Source organism: Hirundo rustica, chromosome 4 (assembly GCF_015227805.2).
Source record: "Hirundo rustica isolate bHirRus1 chromosome 4, bHirRus1.pri.v3, whole genome shotgun sequence".
Taxonomy (NCBI): Eukaryota; Metazoa; Chordata; class Aves; order Passeriformes; family Hirundinidae; genus Hirundo; species Hirundo rustica.
The window spans coordinates 8,443,744-8,465,961 of record NC_053453.1 but is presented as its reverse complement, the minus strand read 5'-3'; the positions used below and the strand labels follow the sequence as shown (position 1 = coordinate 8,465,961).

At 37.4% G+C, this 22,218-nt stretch overlaps 1 protein-coding gene across 1 annotated transcript in view; it reads right to left on the bottom strand.

The window, feature by feature from the left end:
- The window catches only part of SEMA3A (semaphorin 3A), a 196,321-nt gene that overhangs the window by 81,601 nt on the left and 92,502 nt on the right, over positions 1 to 22,218 (bottom strand). The window contains exon 5 of the mRNA XM_040061572.2: positions 16,888 to 17,007. Coding sequence (XP_039917506.1) covers positions 16,888 to 17,007 — 120 coding nt within the window. The remainder of the gene's footprint in view (positions 1 to 16,887; positions 17,008 to 22,218) is intronic.

Genomic DNA, 22,218 nt, shown 5'->3' with positions numbered 1-22,218 from the left:
GAGCAAAATCTGGAACATGTCCAATCCTCCAACATACTCCTCTGCTGCCATGTACTCTTTCTCACTATCTTTTTCTCTCATTTCATGAACTGTGTTCTCTGGCACTATAAGCAACCCCAAACCTCTCTCCTTTTGCTGTTCAGTGCATTCTGCCTGTGATGCTGCCTATGGAGAGCCTTTAAAACTCAAAACTAAGTTGTGCTTTTGAAGCACCTAAATGCCGAAACTTGTCGGTGTCAGTTTTACTTCACATATATGAGCAATCTCCCTAAAAACACTGAAATTATTTACTCACCTTCCTTCCAGATGAGGTTTTGAGACTGCTTTTTATAAAAGCACTTCACTGGACACTTAACTGCATAGGTAATTAATGGTCTAATTTGACATTGGCTCATAAAGCCTAATGCTAGCTCTACAGAAAACAAAAAGTCATCAGTGATGACAGTGTATCAGAGATTTGGCTATAAAAGCAACTTTAAAAGCAAACACGCAGTTTCCATATCCATTGTCTTCAACTGTTCACGGAAGTATCTTTGAAAATATATTGCAAACTCTTTTTAATGAAATAATCTGAAAATTTAGCTATGACGAATTCAGTATTATGTTCCATTCCCTCTCCTATGCAATGAGAGTAGTAGCTATTTAGACTTTTTCTTACATCTCATCTCACCTCTTACAAGACGGCTACTACATTTAAAATCCTCCTTACATCAAGCACGAACCTTCAAATCCAACCTGTTTAACAAACTGGCTTCTACTACAACATCATTTCTGCTTTTTAGGTGAAGACTTCACGTGCAGCTGTAGCTGCTGTTGCAGTTTATCGCACGCTTTTTTTGGAAACTTACTTTAGTCTTGTGAGCTTGGAGGAGACCAAGTGATTTAGAAGCAGCAATCCCAAAAGAGTAAAAAACAGGTATGAAAGCTTGGGTAACTCACCACAGTTATTTAACTACTGCTCCAGTTTAACTCTTGCAGTAATTGAAATCCTAGTTAGCCCCAAAGTATATAGCTTTTATCTCTTTGGGAAGTTTTAGAAGGGTTAATTCTGGATTTTTTTCTGACCATACTGTTTACTACTCAGACAAACGAAAAAAATTCTAGGTGTAAGTTTAAAAATACCTCTCTTTTTTTCTATTTCCACCAAAGAAATAATTCTGGACTGGGATTTGATTCCTCTTATTCAAATTCTTATCAGTGGGTCATTGCTTCATATAAGTAAGATGCCAGGCTTTTTATAAGCAACTGAAATCTTCTGCTTTCTTTATGTTCTTCTATTATCTGCTTTAAAGTAATTCCTTATTTATTATCTTTAATACCCCATGAAATACACTAATTGTAAAAATAATATCTAAGTCATTAAATGTTATCTAAACTACTTGCTACAATGTCAGCTAAAAGAAAAGACATTTTTAAGGGATTCTGAATCATCTTTCTACCAAAAAAAAAAAAAAAAAGCAGATATTTTCCTTTATTTCCTTTTGGCCCTCTCTTAAAGACTTTTATTTTGTGATTCTGATATGTAACTGTTTTTATAATGTCAAGAAAGTACCTTGAGTTAAAAAAATTATTGTGCTATAATCTTTGTACAGCAAGATTTAGCATTTCTGCATTAACCATCCTTTACACTGCAGTCTTACTATCTCCCTTCGAGGTAATCCTTTTTACAGAGGGTCATGGCTTTTCACTGTCTGTATGAAAACACATTTGCACAAAGAAATAAAAGCCAAATTCACAAACCCACAAATGACAAGCCGAAAGGGCTTGTATTCCAGCTTGCTTTCCTGCAAAATCCTTTGAAAGGCTAAACAGCCTTTTCAGGGCAAGCACTAATCTGCAGACTTGTATCCCTATGTTTGAATGTAATGAGATTCCAGTAAACACATGCACTCTGTGTCGACACAGTGAGCTCAGTTTAAGAGCAGCTTATTTTCAGCTACTTTCAGGCAGCTAAAACCAGATCTGAAATGCTACTTTAACTGAAATGCGAAAGCCTGTGTAGGGATTTGCACTGAATGCTTGAGACATTCACAAGTTTCCTTACTTACAAGGCTAAAGTCACGTGGAGAGCTCTTCCACAATCAAAGCTTCCACTCTGCTGCCCAAACTCTCATTTTTAGTTTCTTCTCTTGACTGAAGTTAAACAAAGTCAACTTTATCCATTAATTTTCTTTTTAGCTCCATCAGTCTTTAAAAGAATACATAAATCTTGTACTTAAGTCGGAATCATTTACTATTATACCTGTTGGTAGAATGAGGCCTCTTTCTATGTTAAATAGCAGTAATTTTCTTTCAAGGTCAGGGTGAATGGGAATCTGAGCAACTTGGTCCAGTGGAAGGGGTTTGGAAAGGTTTGGGTTGGAAGGGGTCTTAAATATCATGTGGTTCCAACCTCCATGCCATGCCAGATTTTTAGTTAGGAATCAAAATTAATGGTCCAGACTATACTCTATGGACTTCAAGGGATTTGTTCTTCAGTAAGAAAAAGAACCTTGGTACAGGAACAATAAGTTGATGAAAACTTACTTTTTCATTACTCGCGCACTTAAATAATGAAATGAGATCCCTGTTTCTTATAACAGAAGATGATGAAATGTATAAACAGAAAGGTTTGTTAAAACAGAATAAAATAAATTGTTATTTAGGGTAAATGAAGTTAAGCACCTCAACCAGCTACAATTAAATTAACTATGCCACCATGACTATTGTTGATATACCACCGTCATGACCATTGATGCTTAGACAAACAGAAAATGAAACTTGGATCAAGTAAAGGGAAAAAACAACAGTGCTATTGCTTTGCAGTCTTCTGCTGTTTGACACATGGTTTGTATTGTAGGTGCATGAATATCTCTTACGAAACCCTTTGCAAGCTTGTAAATAAACACTGGCTACACAGAGTAATGCTGATTTATACAAATGGCAAATGCTTTCAGGTTTTATGCTGGTTCCATATTTAAAACAATTTGGAATTATAGATGAAATGATCAGAGTCACTGCTTTGAAAAAGCAATCAATACCATTTGTTTTTCTGATTGCACTCTTACTGGTTCGTAATTTAAAAAACAAAACAAAACAAAAAATCTAAAAGAAAACAACAACAACAAAACCCCTCATACCTCAGTGCAAAAGAACTCACTGGAAGATAATCTTCCTCTCTTACACTGTTTGTTTTTCTAATTCCCCTCCTCTCTTACACTGTTTCCTAATTCCCCCTTCAAAAACTGTCTCCAGGCTTGGAATCAGACTAAATCAATCAGTATACCTTTACTGTGCCTTAGAGGTAAAAATCTATATTATCTGAGAAGCTACAGCACAGAGAACTGACCAATTCTAAGAGAATCCGAGTATTAAGACTTATTATTCATTACCACATATGATAACTTCGTGTAGGCTTGGCCTGTAAGTGTGCAGAGGGGCATCTAAAGATTGGACAAATAGTTCCACCACTTCTAGTTACCTTCTCTGGGGACTCTTTTTGGCACGGGGACACAGGATCATTTTCACATGACAATGACTGAAGCTTCAACTTTTGAGAAATCAGAATTGCAGAGAGCAAAACCAATTAAGGCCAAACGACTCCCCCCAGGCAGAAGCCTGAGAACTAGAGAAGAACCCCTAACACTGTTGTCATCCTCAACCAAAATGTGCAGCAGTTTTCCATACTACTGACAAGAAAGTGCCACCACTGCTAATTATCTCACTGGCAAAAAAACCTCCATATCAGAAGATGAAAAAACAGATTTCTATCACAAATTCTTCATGTTTCCTTTACTGCTGCCAATACTTTCTGAGCTGTGTTGTCAGTAAAGTTTTCTGCAGCATAATGCATATTTCTTATTTATTTCTTTTCTCTTTTATCAGAAGACATAATTAGGCAAAACATTTAAAGAGTAAACTTAAGGTATGCTAATAATGTCACTGCCTGGAGCAAAGCCAATGTTTCAGGACAGCAGACATCTGAACTTTATCTCCTTGCTTACATATGAAAAGGTCTCAGATGAAGGATCTATTTATCTAGTGGATTATTTCTCTTTAAACAAAGAATAAAAAAGCATATGTACTGCTTTATTTGTATTTGTAACTGCCAGTTTACATAATGCTAGGAAATTATTTTTTAAGTCAAAATCTGTCACTGATGTGGCCCATGTCATGTTTCTACTTTAAGAGGTGGCAAAAAATGTTTATATCCACATCAAGCTGCTTGCTCAACTTTTCTGGTGTGGTTTATATTAAATACAGAAGAAGGCAGCAATTTAGTAATCCCTGAAAGCATCCTTGTGATGAGTCAGACCGAGCTGTTAGCAAAACTCAAGTCATTTGGTACCAGGTTTTAACTCCATGAAGCACCAGAGGTGTGAAAAAGACCAAGTGAATTTTAATACTTCTCTCATCAGAGCTTTGCTACTTGAGCTTTGCACTTATGCAGCACATGGAACATCACTGTGATAATTTTGACATTCCATTTCTCTTCATCTGTCTTGTCACTTTCCTTTTTAACATGCATCAGCTCTATTCTACATATAAGAACAACCAAGATTGTTTTATGCTTAATAGCAAATGGATACATCTTCAAGTCCTCAGAACAATTATATTATATATTTATATGCCTGATATTCTGCACATATGATAATTACTAAAAGGATGATATTTTATTTACTTAATTAATTTCATTGTGAAGACATGTTTGAAGCCATGTTACTGAAGGATTCCACCAAGGTAACCATTTAACAGCTAAGTAACCTTTAATTACTTGCCATAATGATACACATCTAAGACAGACTGTGACATCTGAGCACTTTAACCTAAAGGTAGTTATTAGCACTCCCATGCAAGCTTCATTATGGATCGTATTTCATTAATGGAGAGTATTGTGTTCTCATCTGATTATGTACATGCAAGCATTTATTAATATATCTCTCTGAGTGTGACCATGTTGCAACTTGGAGGAATCCATAGATTTTCACAAATCAGGAAGCATTTCTAAACTAAACTATATAAAATCATACAGGAGAGAAGTTGTATGACAGTTCTTCTGTACCATCTGATATGAACACTAAACAGGACATTGCTTAGGGATGGACAACGTGTAAAATTATGATTAGCAGTGCAATATTTGAAACTGAAATAATTAAAATGCAAACTAGTGCCGCACTGCAAGAATCACTAGTTGTGATTTATATCACCACAGGTGAGGATACAGTCCAGACTTGTAGGTGACTGCAAATGTACACAAATTAAAATATATTAGATGACATAGCAAGTCATCGCCAATTCTAACAGGCGTGAATTCATCATGATAACATTTATTTATTCTGCACAGTACTCCTTTTTTGCTAAGCTTTCCAATGGTGACTGTTTTTCTCATCCAAATGTTTCTCACATTACTTTCTGACTCACTGAGCACAGAAAAAAAAAAATTAAAAACAAAGCTTTCTTCTGGGAAAAAAAATAAAAATAACCATATGTGAATTGTCTACAGCAAATAACACAGAAGCTAAAGAGAAAGAAAAAGCAGGCATTAACCAGTCTTTCCTTGGGTTCCCAAGAAATGTTGCAAAGTTACTCACCCTCTTCCGATGAAATGAGTTACTTAGGAAATAACTAATTTACTCCAAGTCCACAGAGGCATGAACGAGTCAGAGGCATGTATTTCGTCTGAGTCAGGTCACACTCATTAAATTATTTTTCTTACATGAATGAGGGAGAGCTGAAGGAAGGAACAGAAGGGCACAGAACACTTCCCTCATAGAACAGTATTTGAGGGAAGATGCAGAGATTCTATATGGTTTATCCTCAGGAGCTCCAAGAGAAGCCGGCACAATTCCAGACTTAGCAAGTGCCATAAACAGAAAACAAGTTGTTAGAGGATATGTAAGCTGGAACTCAGCATGAATGGAAGAGTAAACAATTTTTTGGTTTTTTTAAAGTGACTTCCATTGGGTTTATTCTTAGATTTTGAGAGCAGAAAGAGTTGCTGCAACCACTTAGTCTGATTTCCAGCATCACACAAGCTGTAGGCATATGGGACAAGCACAAATATTTAAAACACTGCCTGTTTCAGTAATATTCTTAATCTCCCACAGCATTTCAACAGTAAAGCAATGAATTCTTCATGGCAGAAGATACATGGACTAATGTAAAAAGGAGATAATTATTTATGTCTATACACTGCTTTTCTATCTGTTATTTTTAGATAATTCCATGCACAGTGTCTGTTTCTTCTATGCACAAAATACAGTCTCAGTCAAAGCCATGACCTGTTCCTTAAACTGCATTTTCTTCCTGCTGACAGACAGTATTGCAGCAATCAAGCATACATTCCTGTACCTGGTGTCTATACTCACAAGAGTATTGTTTAAAGAAGGATGAAGGATTTTTTCTCTCGTAAGACTTTCAAGATCTTGAAATAACTGACTATTAGTTTATTTGTGTCATCTTATGCCAGCAAAACATACAATGCAAAAAAGATGAAAGGCTGTACATATACTGGCAAAGAAACATATTCTTTACACTTTGTAAGGGTATTTAGCAAAGTTACGAAGTGCACAGTGGGTAAATTCTATCTGCTCTTGTTTTGCAGAGATCCTTCCTCTTCCAGCCACACAGAGTGTGTGTCTGGCATATATAGGATTAATTCTTATTTACTTTCTTACATGATTCAGCATTTTATTTTTTTTTTCCTTAGGAGGAAAAGTACTAATCACAAGTCAAATAATAACTGTTTTCTTACTTAACTATGGAGAGTGGAATTTTATGATTTGAATGAATTTAGACGGCAACAAATTTAAGACAGTCCTTGTGTAAGGACTAGGGTAGAGAAGAGACTCACTTTCAAAATTGTTTAAAGGTAGGAAAGCATCTGGAAAGTATTATGAAAGTTGTTTTTTCTTTTTTTTTTTTTTAATATCAACGTGAGTCTGTCCATAAAAGTGAGGATGGTCAAGATAGCAGGAGAAGAGCACTTATTTCCTGTTCCACCAGGCAACTGCTGGAAATACCCATGTCCTGCTGTTTACTCACAGAAATAGCAGCTTCACCTGTAGTGGCTTTGCTTTTTATTAAAAAAAGATAAGATTTAATCATTGTGGAGAAGCCCCTTTTGTCATGCTGGCTGCAGCTGCTGATGAAAGAAAGAGATGTCTAAGGGGCTTGAAAGAACACCAAGGAGGCCTTCCATTGTAGAAAGTGATTTTTTTCTTTCTGAATCTGTTTGAAAGCTTCTACATCCATGAATGTTATCAGTTTGGGGAAATTCCCCCTTTTTTGGAAATTCTGAATCAGTGAGAGTCTTGTGGTCAGAAGCAACATCAGGAACAGGTTTTGAGAAGATCAGGCATGAACCGCTCCATCACTGCTGAGCAGCCTGTGCCGTGGCCATACACAGCCTCCCTGGGCCCTTCCTGGGCCTAACTGCAGGCCAGTCACCATGCCACTGTACCATTAAACTCATGTAATATGAACATGCAGAAAATATGAATATTAGGTTGGTCTGAAAGCATGGGAAATGGCAGTGCTTTCAGACTCACCCGTCTCTGAGAGTTAAATATGTCCCACAGACTTTAAAAAAGGCCTGAAAGGCACCTCACAGCATGCTAGCTGTCATAAAATTTTAGGTGAAGACCAGTGAAATTAGTTCACCAAGAAGGCCTTAGTTAGATTTTCATGTCTGACTATTTAATATAAATAGCTAGTTTGCTGTTCAGCATTTCACAGCACTGTGGTCTGTATGTGGAGCATCACCCACAGCTATAACCTGCTGCATTGTGACCTTGGCTGTTTAAAGATTATTTGACAAGATGTTGGTACGGAGCTGCAAACACAATGCAGTCACTTCCTTCAGTGGCAGAAATCACATTTACGATTCTTCTTCATGAGGTCAGCCCCTGTCAACTGGAGCCTTGTGACATGAATCCCACAATGAATATTGCTGCTTTGTTGCTGATCTATCCAAACCATAGCTTGGTAACTCCTTCTTTTGGTTTTGTTTCCTTCCGCGCCTCTAAATCAAGAAATAATTCTAAATTCTATTTATAAGTCATTTCCTCAATTAAGTTAGTCTATGGTATAAGCTAGCTTTCCACTGTTTTTATTACATTGGTTTCCCAACAGATGGTGGTTTGTTATTTTATTTTTTTCTCCCCCATGTTGGTCAAGAGATCAAAGGATTTAGCCGTACTTGTCTTTTGTTTCAGGAGGTGTGTGGATGAAATTTTGCATATGTTGCATGACTGTGAAGTTGGGTTAATGTTTTCAATTGTTACTCTAACAAGAGGCAAATGCTGAACTTCTGTGTTACTAGAAACATTATAGGCTCTGTTGATGAGCCAACATAATATTCCCACCCAGAAAATTGGATCGACATCTTACTGTGCCTGCCATACCTCCTAAAAGTACAGTCTATGTCTGTAATGAATTAGGAAAACTGTATCATCTCATGGTAAAGTAAGGTAACCATGTATCAGTGGGAATATTTACATTATGGGAATAAATAATTCATCATAACATCCTTTAACAGATAGGAGAAATAATGAACATCCAAATGCAAACATTTTCAGCTGGTGTATTTTCAGCTCCTCTGGTAGTCATTGCTAAAATTAATTTCCTTAAAGTAGTCACAAAATTCTGAGTAATCCTTCTAACATAGAAATTAATGTGTTTTTTTTCCTGTGACTATGAAAATGAAAAGTGCACCTCAGTTTTCACTCTCCCAGTATAAGTCAGAGGGAACTCCACTAAAGACAAATAGTTCTAGGAAGAAAAAGCACCCATAATTTAAAAGAATAAATTAAACCCAGATCCTAAGAGGGTCTTTAACTCGAATCACTCATTATCTCAGCATATTCAAAGTTACCCGTGGTTTTAAGACATGGACTCACAAAGCAAGACATCACATGTGGTATAAGTGAAAGTCCACCCAGTGGTTCTGTGTGTGCACATATGCATGCTCCACTCCGCAAATTTACTTCCATGGAGGTCTCTCTCTATCTCAGTCTTTTTTTCTCCCCTCCAGCAACATAAACAAAAGTTTTCCCACAGTTCTGAGACTTGTTTCTTTGAACCTAATGAATATGTTGACTGGCTTTGGTTTCTTATTCATGGAAGCCATTCAGCTGTGGCATACTGTATACAGTTCCTTGCTGTAATCAACCAGCACTGCTCAGCCACCAAGGACGAAAGCCATGTACGGTGAGGGAATAATGGTCTCCTCAGTTATCTCACTGGAAGCATGCTAGGGCATAGATTCCTCTCATTAGGAGGCTGGGGGTTCAAATTTGACACTATTACTTACAATGGACTCTTTTTGCATTGGGAAAACCTAAAAAAATTTTCTATGTTAACAATTACTTCGTTAGAGTTGGTTTTTTCCAACGATGCAGGACAAGATGCAGCATCTTGCCAGTTCCAAGCTTCCTTCTGTGCCACTGCATACCTGTAGAGATCAGACCAAATCCACAGAAACACCGACACTGTCTCCAGTCCTTACCCCTACTAGTTCTCCCTCATCTCAGGGTTTTATTTGTTCCAATTAAAACCAAACTGCAGAATGCTGGAACATCACCTGAAGAGTGACTTCCACTAATATTTTCTCTGAAAAATCTGTATAAAGTAATATTAAATTAATACAGTTCTGGAGTTCGTTTTTTGGTTTGGTTTGGTTTGGCTTGGTTTGGTTTCTTAAGAATACTGGGCAGTCCGCCATAGCAATTTGGATTTATTTATCAAGTCCTAAACAAAAGTTAGTTGCTGAATAGCTGAAATGATCAGACTTGAATAGTGATTACAGTTTCATTAGTGGTTTCTGCTGAGCAACACATCGCCCTTGCAGTTGTAAATTCCATATCTTTGTTCTGTTTCTCATCATATCTTATAGCTCTCCTCAGTGTGACTTACTAAAGGACTGTGCTTCCACTTTACCCTCAGCCATGTAGTCTGAGGAATAAAGGTGAAGAAATAAAATAGCCACCACACCTTTTTCACTTGTGTTAGTTTAAAACTTGATTTCATTTCCTGCATGTAAATGTTCAACTTGTAAATCTCAGAGTGAGCCTCAGACGTAATTACTGACTTTGTCACTTTAGACATAAATATATTCCAAATTGCTTAGGTGTAATTATGAAATATGCAAGGGCAGGACTGGATGCATTAAATGACAGCTGAAAACCTACAATGTTCATATTTCCTGTCAGTGATTAAAGCATGACCCCTCTGCTAAATACTTTACTTCCAAAAATGGTATTTGCACTGCATCTGAATTTTAAGGTACTGAACCACATCCTTTGCATACTTATGATTTGGAAGATCCCTATTCTTACAAATACTCCTTCAAATAGGTAGATGGAAGGTCAAACAGATCAGCTACCTGTCAAGCATTCAGCTGTAATAAAGACACATCCTCCTAAACTGAATATATCAGGATTAAAAAAGAGTAGCAACATATTTAATTTATCATTCTTTTATTGTGCTTTTTACATTAACAGTTTAGTAAGCATTATAATTTTTATTAGGAAATAGATTCATATCTTGATAAAATAAGATACTTGGGAAAAAAAATTCAAAATTTTTGATTTTAGTGTTCCACTTTGCTGAGGATGAAATATTCTCTGCAGCTGCGTAGACTTTCCCAACAGAGAGGGGTAGGAAAGATGTCAGCCATTGCTGCCATGTGTGCTATTCAGTTGAGAGAAGTTTACTTCATAAATTAAACTATTCCGACAGCTAAATTATCGCATAAAGCCTAACAGTCCTACTTTAAAGGATCTGCTCTGGAAATAAATGTTTATTGGAAATATATTTTGCTTGGGGATGACAGGATGAAGTTTTGAAAAATCTGAGTTTTCTTGGTTTAAATTCTCTTTTAGTAAAGCGAGTGTTCAAAATATAGCTAAAGTCAAAGGAGATCTGCAGTGTGTTCAAAGACAGGCCATCATAAATTATAGCATTTAACTATGAACCTGATTAATATTTGTTTACAAAGGGGTTTATGGAGTTTTTCAAAAAGTCTTTTAAATGGGAATCAAGTTTCTTCTTTATGGTGACCTTCTACTTCTGTAACTTTATCACATGATAATGCAACGTAACAAGAGGTGCCATTCAGGACACAGCACTCAGCCTGTAAGAAATGTGTACTTCTGCATGATGGTGCTCAAAAACGTGCAGAACTTCCAGCAACACATCTTGGTTTCCTTACTGAAATATTTGTCAGACCTTTCCAGAACAACTGACTCACTTAGATTGCCGTATGAGAAAGGATTGCCATGTTCTGTGCCGTTTCCCTCTACTCCTCTTGCAAATGTTAAATTTAGTCATTGAAAAGTTAACATATCACATCCCTTCCCAAACAATGGCATAATGAATTATGGCTTGGAAAAATAATTAGATGCTATATATAGCTACATATAACTGTATATAAAACTATATACTTAAAAAATACTAGGAAGGTGATAGCTATGACAAGATTTATTATTTTTTAACAAGTGGAGGTAAATTGTACATGTGTGAAAAGCCTGATTTTATGTGAAGCATTTTCAAACAGAGTGGCCTAAGGGACTGGAAACTGATGTCATATGGAGCAGCAGAAGTGATGGTTTACAGTCCCATCACCTCCAAAGGAATCCAGCCCCTTTATTCTGTGATTTTGGCCACTGATCCTGTGAGGTGCCTGGACAGATGTGTGCCTAGCACTGACTATCCTGTTGCCTGCCATCCTCCACAGACAAGAACATCAGTACAACAAAATGTTCTAGTGCCTGGGACTTGCCTGTATAGCAGAAATCACTTTCCAGCTTTTTACAACACAAGGCGAAGCACATCAGTCTTTAAAGATCTAAGAGACGTTTTCTTTTTCTCCATGGTAAAACTACTCATGCAATGGAAAGAAGTGGTGCTTCTTTCTTCTTACCTTCTAAAAGGAACTTACACTGTGCCTAAAGTTCTGGCTCTTCAGTTTTGTTTTCCTGTACTATAGTAACAGGATATCTGGAGGTTTGAAAGGTTAAGGCACCTGTGAACTAAAGAAGGCTACTGCAGTCTGTAAACTAGATCATCTTTTAATGGCTTTTCTCTGTAATTATAGTGATGCTTGGAACAAGTATGTCACACATAACAGCTCCACCACAAATAAGAATAATCCTTTAACAGTATCATTTTCCTTCATACTTTCTCTATATAAGCATATAAACACCATGTAAAGGTATGGGTAATTAGATGGGAAAAAACCCAACCTCAGGTGATTTTTAACTTGAAAAAACATTTGCTCTAGTGTTTCACTTAAAAACCACAGCTCAGTTGACCGGTGTAAACTGACACAGGTCTGTGTTCGATGAAGTTAGGCTAATCTATGCCACATCTACTACCACTGAAATCAATGTTTCATCCTGAATTTTTACATTAGATAAGCACAATATGTTTACTACCAGCAGTAGCATTGATCCTTCAATTAGTGTGTTTCTTCAAAGCCATTCTTTCAGGAATAAAATGCTCTTCCATCACTACATATATATATAATATATACAGAGAGACAAAATGATAGATGCATTACTTAGGAAATGCACTCTGGATGTCTTCTAATATGAAGAAAAGAAGGGATGAAAAAGAGTGGAAAGTATATTTCAGCAAAATTTTATGAGTTGAACCAAAGATTTTTAAAATACACGGAGTCCGGAAAAAGCAAATATGTTACAGGTGGTAGCATTATATAACTTCATATGCAATAACTTAATGTTTTATGTACATCATAAATCTAAACTGAATTTAAACCTTCTTTATTGATTGAGAAATAACCTGCAAGTAAAGTGATACCAGATCTTTTAAGTTCATGCAGTTAAAAATGAGTTTTAATCTGTTGGACAATGACAAGAAATTTGGAATTAGGAGACAATAAAAAAAAGCTGGGTTAGTTCTTCGGACCTATTGATTTACCTCTGCTGAAGTAACCCTAATGTATTCCTGCTGAGGATCTGGCAAACAATTTTGTAAAGGTCTTGCAATGCCTGTCTGAACATTAAAAAAAAAAAAAAAAAAGAAAAGAAAAGAAAAAAAAAAATGTACTATAGGGCATTCTGTATACCTCCACCTGTGTGTAAGGGTTAAGTAAATGGAAAATCCTGTTCTTACTGAAACAGGACTGTTCCCTGCTGGTTCACTCAAACTACCCCAAAGGGAGCCCCGGGGGAAGGGAGCAGGGCTCCTTCCCCCTGCTCCGGCATGCACAGGCAGGTGCATTCTGCATCCTGTTGTGATTTTCTAGGGGGTTTAATGCACCTCTGTGTCTCCCTGTAGTTAAAGTTGTTCCTTTCAAGCACAGATCTGACTTGTTTAATTTCGCAACTCTTAAGTAAAACATTCCTACATATCCAGCCCTGTTTCTTCAGAAGTCAGTGGGTGCAAAACACAGCTTTACTAATCACTCTCTTGTTTTGTCTGGTAATTGGTTACTTGTATTATATTGCATTATGAGGATAGAATGCCACATATTGCCTAACCCCAGATCCCTGAAGTTTGTGTAGGTGTCCGTGTTAGATCATGTCCCCTAAACTCATGTACATAAAATGGATGATATCAAGCTTTAAATTTGGCTGCCCTCAGGTATTTTCTGCATATCCACACACCACGTTCTCTCTAAATATGTTCTTTCCTGCTTCCTCATGGCTTACATGCTTAAAGTCTATTGAAACATTAACTTTATTCTTCCCTCTAAATACTGTGGTTATTCACTTACACATCTGGAATGGATTTAAGCGAAGATTAGTCTGCTTTACTCCTCAGACTGTGGTGTAATTCACAACATATTAGGTTGTATACATTTGTGCACATCATTTTTAATCAGATGCACAGCATGCCATTCATATCCTTTCAGCTTTTTATTATTACTTCTGATACTGTACTTCATCAGACTCAATTAAACCTGCCTAGTTCCATCACCAGAAATTATTTTCTTCAGGTATGGAATGGGGCTGTGATACACTGCTTCATATCAAAGAGATATTAGACAGATATAACAATTCATATTTCCATTACTTTATGACTATCACACAAAGTAATTTATTTCCTTTCCCCAGTCACAAAAGTTGTACCATGTTCCAGCCTCCTGCAGCCTTCTCCAATTGCTTCCAGAGTCTCCTCTATCACTTGCCATTCTTTTCTTTAAATTCCACTTCTCCACCCTCTCCAGTTTGGCACACACCGATTTCCTCTTCTTTGAATTCAGGCAGGTGGGTTACATTCAGAGCTCAGATAAACAAGCAGTCATATTAGAGAGTAGGTACATTCCCTGACTATTTCCCTAATCAGTTCACATTTACCTTTGGAAGTGCTTGAAAAATAAATAAGCAGATGGTGAAATCAGTTAATTTTCCACAAGTGTTGTGGCAGAAAAGAAACCATCAGGAAGTGTTTTAGATGGCAATTTTTAACTCATAATCAACTGCTTGTCTTTGCATATACTTTTACCTTCTATGCTAGGGAGGTATAAACTCTACATGATACAGAAGCAATGGCCCTTTGACACGTCCAGTGCTGCTGTCTGACATGAGAACATAAACCATCTGGCTCTCACAGATGCAGTGTGCAGGGGTTAAAATTGTATCCCACTCATTCATGGTGTCTCTAATAGCTACTGTCAATCAAGCAGACTCCTCTTCCTCATCTCCCACAAGAGGAGCACATTTGAAATTCCTGGCTAGGTACTACGGGAGAGGAAGGAGCAGGCTCTAGCTGAGAGAAAGGACAGATTATTTTTCCTTACAGATCTAACAAATTAATTTAGTCATCTGATTTTCACCCTTTGAAGGGACAGAACCCAGGCTGACTGTTAGATTTGTCAGAGCCCAAGAAGAGATGGGTACACTGCCTCCTGCCTGCCTCACTTTCTCTCCACATGGGCAGATCTGACCTGAGAAGGCAGTTAAATCCTCCTGCACAACTATTCAGAGGATACAGAAACTTGTGCTACGGGAAGGGCAAGTGAAGTTGATTTCACTCGTATCTTAAGTATGAAAAGGAAAACAAAAGCCAACAGTGTCTGAGGCAATTCAGATAAACACACTCCTGATTTCTCTCATTTGCAAAGATGAAATCAAGGGTCATGAGAAAGATTCAGGCTAAAGAAGACTTATAAACTTACTGCATAAATGAATACCACCACCCCACCAAAAAAAAAAAAAAAAAAAAAAAAAAAAAAAAAAAAAAAATCCCAACAATTTAGATTCTGTTTATAGGCACAGACTGCTAAAAAGAAGCTAAAACAAGAGTCCTCTTTCACTCCAGGGCCAAATGTACCACTGATTCAAGACTTTAAAAACCCAGAATGTTAAACCAAGGTTAGATCTGGCCTCTCATCTCTGATCATCCTTTCTATAAATCCTTGATAAAGTGTGTGTTAGTTTTATGGTACAGCAATAAAACAGCCAAATGTAGAAGTAAATGACCTCATATGAGCTATCTCTGTGCAGATAGATTCCCTTGGCAGATAGCCAAGGATTGATTGACACACATCTTACGGAACTAGAGTTAATTAATATGTCTACCAATTCCCAAATGGCTCTCAGGAAGCAGAGAATCTGTTTAATGCAGTAAGCAATGACATACTGTGTGTGGTCAAGAGACAATCACTAATTGCCAAGAATGCATTGTAATAAAGCATTAAAGAATATGAACAAACCCCTTTCTCCTCCGCAGCTCCCTTATTCCTTCAAAACCTTGTTCTTAGAACATTTCAAAGACTTATGTTTCAAATATCAAAAGACAGTTTCATAGGGAGAAATAGTTCCCAGACTATGAAGTCAACACTCAAAGGGTCTGTTAATTTTTCTGTGAGAAGAAATAGTCATAATTCATTCAACAAAGATGTCTTTATTTTCAAGGAAATCTGCAAACCTGAATTGCAAAAGCATAAGGTAACTTGAAAGAGCTGGGTTTTTCGAAGATCACAGAAGCTACAAGTAACACAATTATGGATTTACTCATAAAACATATGCATAAATGTTGAAAACACATCAGGAATCTGACTGCTAAACTGAAACAGTCCATTGAACAGTACTCAGGTAAGCCAGACAGAAAATACAGTAAAGGAAATTAATTTTTATTACATACTCAACAGAAAAATAAGAGATTGGCTGTTCTGGAGAAAAAGAAGTATTGAAGGGCAGCACAGAGACATTCTACTCAAATCTTTAGCCAGGAAAACCAGCCTAGTCCATTGGCTTCCTGTGAGTGATTCTGCTTTTTACCAGGGAATATCATGCTTATCTATTTAGTTATGATGATCACTGACAGAATGGTGCAAGAGCTATGGCAAGAATTCTGCAATACTAAGCAAAAAATCAGCAAGAGATTAAAGAAATGGGTAAAAAGAGAGTGATTTATTTTTCACAGAAAACTACGGAAACAAAACCTAGGTGACATATGAAAATCTGTCAGTGTGTTAGGACAAATCTGAGAAGGGAGTTTTATGAAGGTGTGACCCAATTTTAATTCTCAGCTGGGAGAAAGCTGAGGTGGTGTCAGACTGTACTGACTGGGAGGAAAGTAAAGACAGTGTCTGGCCCAGAATAAACACAGTGGTTGAACCAGCCCTCTTATACCTGGTATTTTTACCAGTTATAAAAAAGAATACTTTTTAATTTCATGAGACCGGTAGAATGGGCTTACTTATACTTATTTAAGCCCCTGGGGGAAGAGATGCTGTGCAGGGGAGAAGAGTTAAGAGATTCTGCTGTGATTTATCAATCAGCACGTCAGCACCTGATTCAGGAGCAGGTCTTACCAGATCTGTTTCCCATGCCACAGAAACTAGTGAGAATGCATTTTGGCAGGAAGAGATCATGGCTAAACACCAATAAAGATTAAAAAGAGGAAAAAGAAAAATATTTGTTTAAGATAGTTTACCTCAGGATGGCTTCCAACTTCAATATAGGTGCAAACTGGATGAAAAGCCCCTGTTCCACAAGCATACAGGTGGGTTTGGTTGTAAGCCTTAAGCACCTTGATGAAATTAGCACATTCTCTCTGCAAAGAAAAGGAGGAAAAAAAAAATTATTCACAGTGTTAATTCAGTGATTCTGACTAATGGGAGCTCTTCTGTGCTAGAGATATATGGCTGAATGAACAGATTTGTAAAGTGTGATCATTTCATGCTGTTCATAAGATTGTTTACTGCTAAGCATTTAATAAATAGCTTGATTTAATTTCTCATTTAAATATCTTTGGTTTCTATTTAATAAAGCATCCAACCCCGAAGAAAAGATTACCGAAAAAAAAAATTCTAATTTTTGTTTCAGACATGCTTCATCTTTGTAATTTATGCTATTTCTGTGTTTGTAAGACAAAACCCATTTACAGAAATGTGTCAGAATGAAATAATGAAGAAAAATGGACCAACTGTTTGCTTGTATTCAATTAAGTAACAATTAGAAGAAAAATGGGCCAGATGGAAGGAGCTGATGAAAACTAAATCATTGATATAGCATTTTTAACAATCATGTGAAAGCTGCCTTACCCCCACTGCCTGTGTCTATGCGCCAGTCTAACACATATGAATATAAATATTAAACTTCCATACAATCATTGACAGCCCCTAGAATACAAGCTTATCTTGGACTTTACTTTTTCCTCCTAAGTAAATTATCCATCATGAGTTATTTTAATTCTCAGCAATTAAAGCTTAGTAACAACACCAACAGTCCCCAGTACAAATATTATCTGTTATCTGTTAACAAAACTGTCATTTTTAATGCCTAATATTATTAAAATGGATAGTCAAGATGACAACTTTTTCCATTTGTTTAATATTTTTTATTTCAATCAGATCTAACATAGAAAAGAAATATGTCAATGCCTGTGAGCTGGTCTACTGACACAATTGAAAAAAAAATTATTACAAACAGAAGGAAAATAGGAACAACGAAATTAAGTATTTCCAGTAAAGTCTGTGTTTAAGATGAGGAAAATTTTTCTCTGCATATTTGATGACTTTTTTGGTACAGCATTCAACTCTACCTTTCCAAGTAGACCAGGGCCCATGGAAACACCACCTGAGCTACTGCACTCACAGAAATCTCCTTGACTGGCATCCTCCCTCTCTGTAACTTGCTTGCTAATTAAACCAGATACTCCCAAACAAAAAATAAAAGCTCTGCCAGGAAAATGCATGTGCAGTTTGAGGCATGCCTTAGGCCACCAGAGGGAAACGCAATGAACTTACACAGATGAAACACTGATTCCCTGCCTCACACAAAGGACTGTACCGGAATGACATTGCTCTTACAATTTTATTGTATATTTGCATAACAGATAATGGCAATGTATTACAAAGAGCACCAGAGAAAAGCATCCAGAATCTTACTGCATCCCTGACTTACTGCTGTTAACTTAGAGATGGAAGAGAAAACATAGAGATAGTTAAGGTAATCCAACAGGAAATTGAAAGAAATAGAGATCGATGTTACTCTTAATTCTTTCCATTCTGACCTTTCTTAATAAAAACACACACAATTTTCTGGTTCATTCCTACTCTTCCCACACACAAGTATATGCATGAGCATATATTTATTATATTTATGTTTATCCACAGACCATTTTCCACTGTCTTATGATAGAGTACTAAGCAAATACTGGGCATAATTCATAAAAAGAATATGTTGCTATATTTTTATTAATGTTGTTGTTCTTTGCTGCTTTAAGTAAAAGAAATATGGAAAACCCACAAAAGTGTATTAAAAACGTAACATCTACAAGAGTAAAATGGGCAAATATCCCAAATTCATGCAACATTAACAAAACTGAAACATATCCTTTCTTAAATTCTGACATTCTGTGTTTCAGATGTAGCATCTTGACTCCACATAATTTAAAATTGAGCAATGATGTGTGTGCATTATTAAATGAATGAGAAGTTTCTCACTTAGGAGTTGCATGTGGCCTGATATAAACACAACAGTTTCACTAGGACAGTGTTTTGCCTTGTTAGGTTTACTGCATCCTGATTTTAAAAATGTCTTTATGGTCGACTACTACCCTTTACTAAAGCTTTTAAAATTACCTATCTGAAGAACATGAAGTGTTAGAGGCTGGTGGCCACAGACAAAATGCTGTGAGTATATGGGCTGGACTCACAGCCAGTGTGAATAAATTGTGCTGATTTCAGAGGAATTATTCTGATTTACAGCAACACACCACCTGTGACTGTACATGCACTCAGAAACACATAAGCACAGAATATTCTGAGCTGGAAGAGACCCACAAGGATCATCAAGTCCAGCTCCTCAGTGAATGGCCCACACTGGGACTGAACACACAGCCCTGGTGTTATTAACACCATTCTCCAGCCCACTGAGACCATTCAGCTGCTTATCTGTAACACACAGCAAGCAGGTATTAGATAACCAATGCCTTAAAGGTGGGATGGAAAAACCCTGCTTAGATTAGGGGCAGGAGTCTTCTTTGATTCCTGTGGATGAAATTAAGGAAAGTTCTATCACCACCTTCACTGAACTATTCCAGATCAGCCTGCAGGAGAAGGTGGATTAACCCTATCATAGTCATGTTTGAACATCCAGTGTTCAGGATTGATAGCAGTGTAAATGAGCAAATACCACTCAAGTGACTTCAAATTTACAATGTATTTCCAAAAGCAGATTTAGCTTATTCATCCCTCTTTTCAAGCTCTCCTAGTTCCTTGTACAGGGTATTTTTTACCTTAGATGTCTGAGAAATACACAACCTAGTTAAACAATGGGGAAGGTAAATACCTACAGCAATAAACCTTTGACTATGACGAATAAATTTGTATAACATTTAAAGTTCCTAGTCCAGTTCAGACTGCTCTTATAGCTCCCCTCTGTTTTATAGCTGCATAAAGGAACCATTAAGGTCTATTCAGTAAATTCTCATACACCTCTCTACCAGATTAGGTTTCTTTTTATATTTTACATGGTAGTAAAAAAATAAATAAAGAGGGGTATTAAACTACAATAAATGACATCAAAGTAAAGTCACAGTTCTGATTTAAGCCCTTGTCAACTCAGGAAGTTCAAAGTGAAGTTTCTGCCCTGCCTAGGAGACGGTGCTATTCTCCCCGGAACAATAGCAACAGGCATACCGATTTCCATCTCAGACTCCTTCCTTTGTCTAATTGTGCTCAAGCACAGCTGCACAGGTACACCATTATGTGTGGAAATGTCGTATCTGGTCCTTTGATATTCTGAACTTAGCAAGAGTTTGCTTTGGTGAATATTGGGTTTTCCTGGTTTATGTGACTCTGGGACAAAAAAAGCTTCCCATATACCTGTAATAAACCAACTTTAACAGCTTTGAATGATTTGCAGAGACTCCATCTCAGCACATGGGCATGACAAAGAAGATATCAGGGAAAGTGTGTGTGCACTGAAGGCAGTTTGGATCTGCCACTATGTGAGACCTGGGTGACTGACTCCCGCTGCCATTCTGTTTCCCCGTTCCCGCCCTCACAGGAGAACTGCTGTAGCGGCATACAGGCACCATCGGTTGTGAAACCTGGCAGGCAGCTCTGCTGGTCCCCACTACGTCAACTCGACTACAAAGCAGCTCCCCAACCCCCTTGGCCGGAGGCCTGGAATGACTTGGGTGTCTCCAGCTGGGCTTGTCCCACTTGGTATCAATCAGTGTGTCCCCCCGCCAGACCCCCGGGCTAGCACTGTATTGTTGGTGTGGAGGTCTGTGCCAGCAGGACGAGGCATTTCACTGCAGGACTGCAGAGTGTAAGGCACTGGAAGGGAGACAAAGACAACAAAAGGCATGTAGTATCTCAGAAAATACAGCAGACAGGAGGAAGCATCCACCAGAGGAAGAGGAGGTAACCCAGAGGCAGAAGCTGTAAGGAATGAATTCGCAGGGAAGTTCAACACTGTGCCTCCATGTGAGTTCAGCTGCCCAGGGCTTTTGTATCCATTTTTATTTTCCCCAAGAAAGGGAAGTTGTTCAAAGGGAATATATTCTGGACATATCCATACCCTTTGGATATTGTTCTTTGTGAAGCAAAAGAGATGAAGAAACAAAATTAGACTTAAAAAAAATATTTTCCGTATGGATTTTTTTTTTTTTTTTAAATACTCGAGAGCAGGGTGTTGTGGGAGTTTAAATACTTTTAGCCTAATAATGAGAATGAAAACGAATGCAAGGTTTGAAAAGTTCTCTATAGGCAGGAAAGTATTACTTGGATGGGTTATGAAAATAAATGTTAAAGAAGAGGAGCACTGGGATCATCACAGTGACTCATTATAAATTCTTGTTCCTAATAATCTTGCTTATTACAGTGAGTAGCTTAATAGTAGGAAACTTTTCTTGTCTATATGAAGCTAAACACTTTAGGGTTTATGCCCTAAAGCTTGAGTTTATATATACATACACAGAGCAGAAAGCATAAGTGCTTGCATATGGCATAGAATGATTGAAGTAGATATTCAAAGGGAAAATTAGGTACATCATGTGGGAGTTACTGCAGTCCTCAAAAATACCCATTCATTTATCTACCTATCCCTGGAGAGGATTAATCTTCATTTATATTTCACTAAATGCTCTAAGGTTTCTACAAGAGCTGCAGGTTCTGCCTTTGGCCTTGTACATAAGTGCTTCTATCTTAAAATACAAGAAACTAAACCCCTGCATCACATCTGAGACCTTCAAGCATAGCCTGCAAGGTCTTCCTCTCTCTTTTCTGACACAGAGAATTTCTTTAGATAGATAATTTTTAATGTATATGACTGCTGGATCTGTGTCTACAAACAGTTGTGATGGCATGATTGCCAACAACCTACAAAGTATGGCCAAAGAAATGGTGACATGCAGTAGCTGAAGCAGTCACCACAAACCTTGAGCACAAACCAGTTTGTTTCTTTGTTTGAAGGAATGTGGACCATAACCCTCACCAAAGCCCAAGCAGGTCCTACAGGCTTTCCTGGGGTTAGTTTGGTGTATAAGTTCACCAGGGCATCCAACTGAAGCCATTCTACCTGGCATTAGGGAGTTAAGGTATGTTTGGCCACCTGAGGGGACACGCCCCAGAAGTTCACTGTGCATTCCTGAGTGAGAAAAAGGATTGAACTTCAGGTATCATAAATGTGCTTATGCTTCCTCTAGACTAGACTGAGGAAGTTCTGGGATTCAGATCCTCAGCTCCACACTGATGATTTACTGAAATGAAAGTGGCTAAGAGAGTTTGCATCATATTATGGTAACACAGCC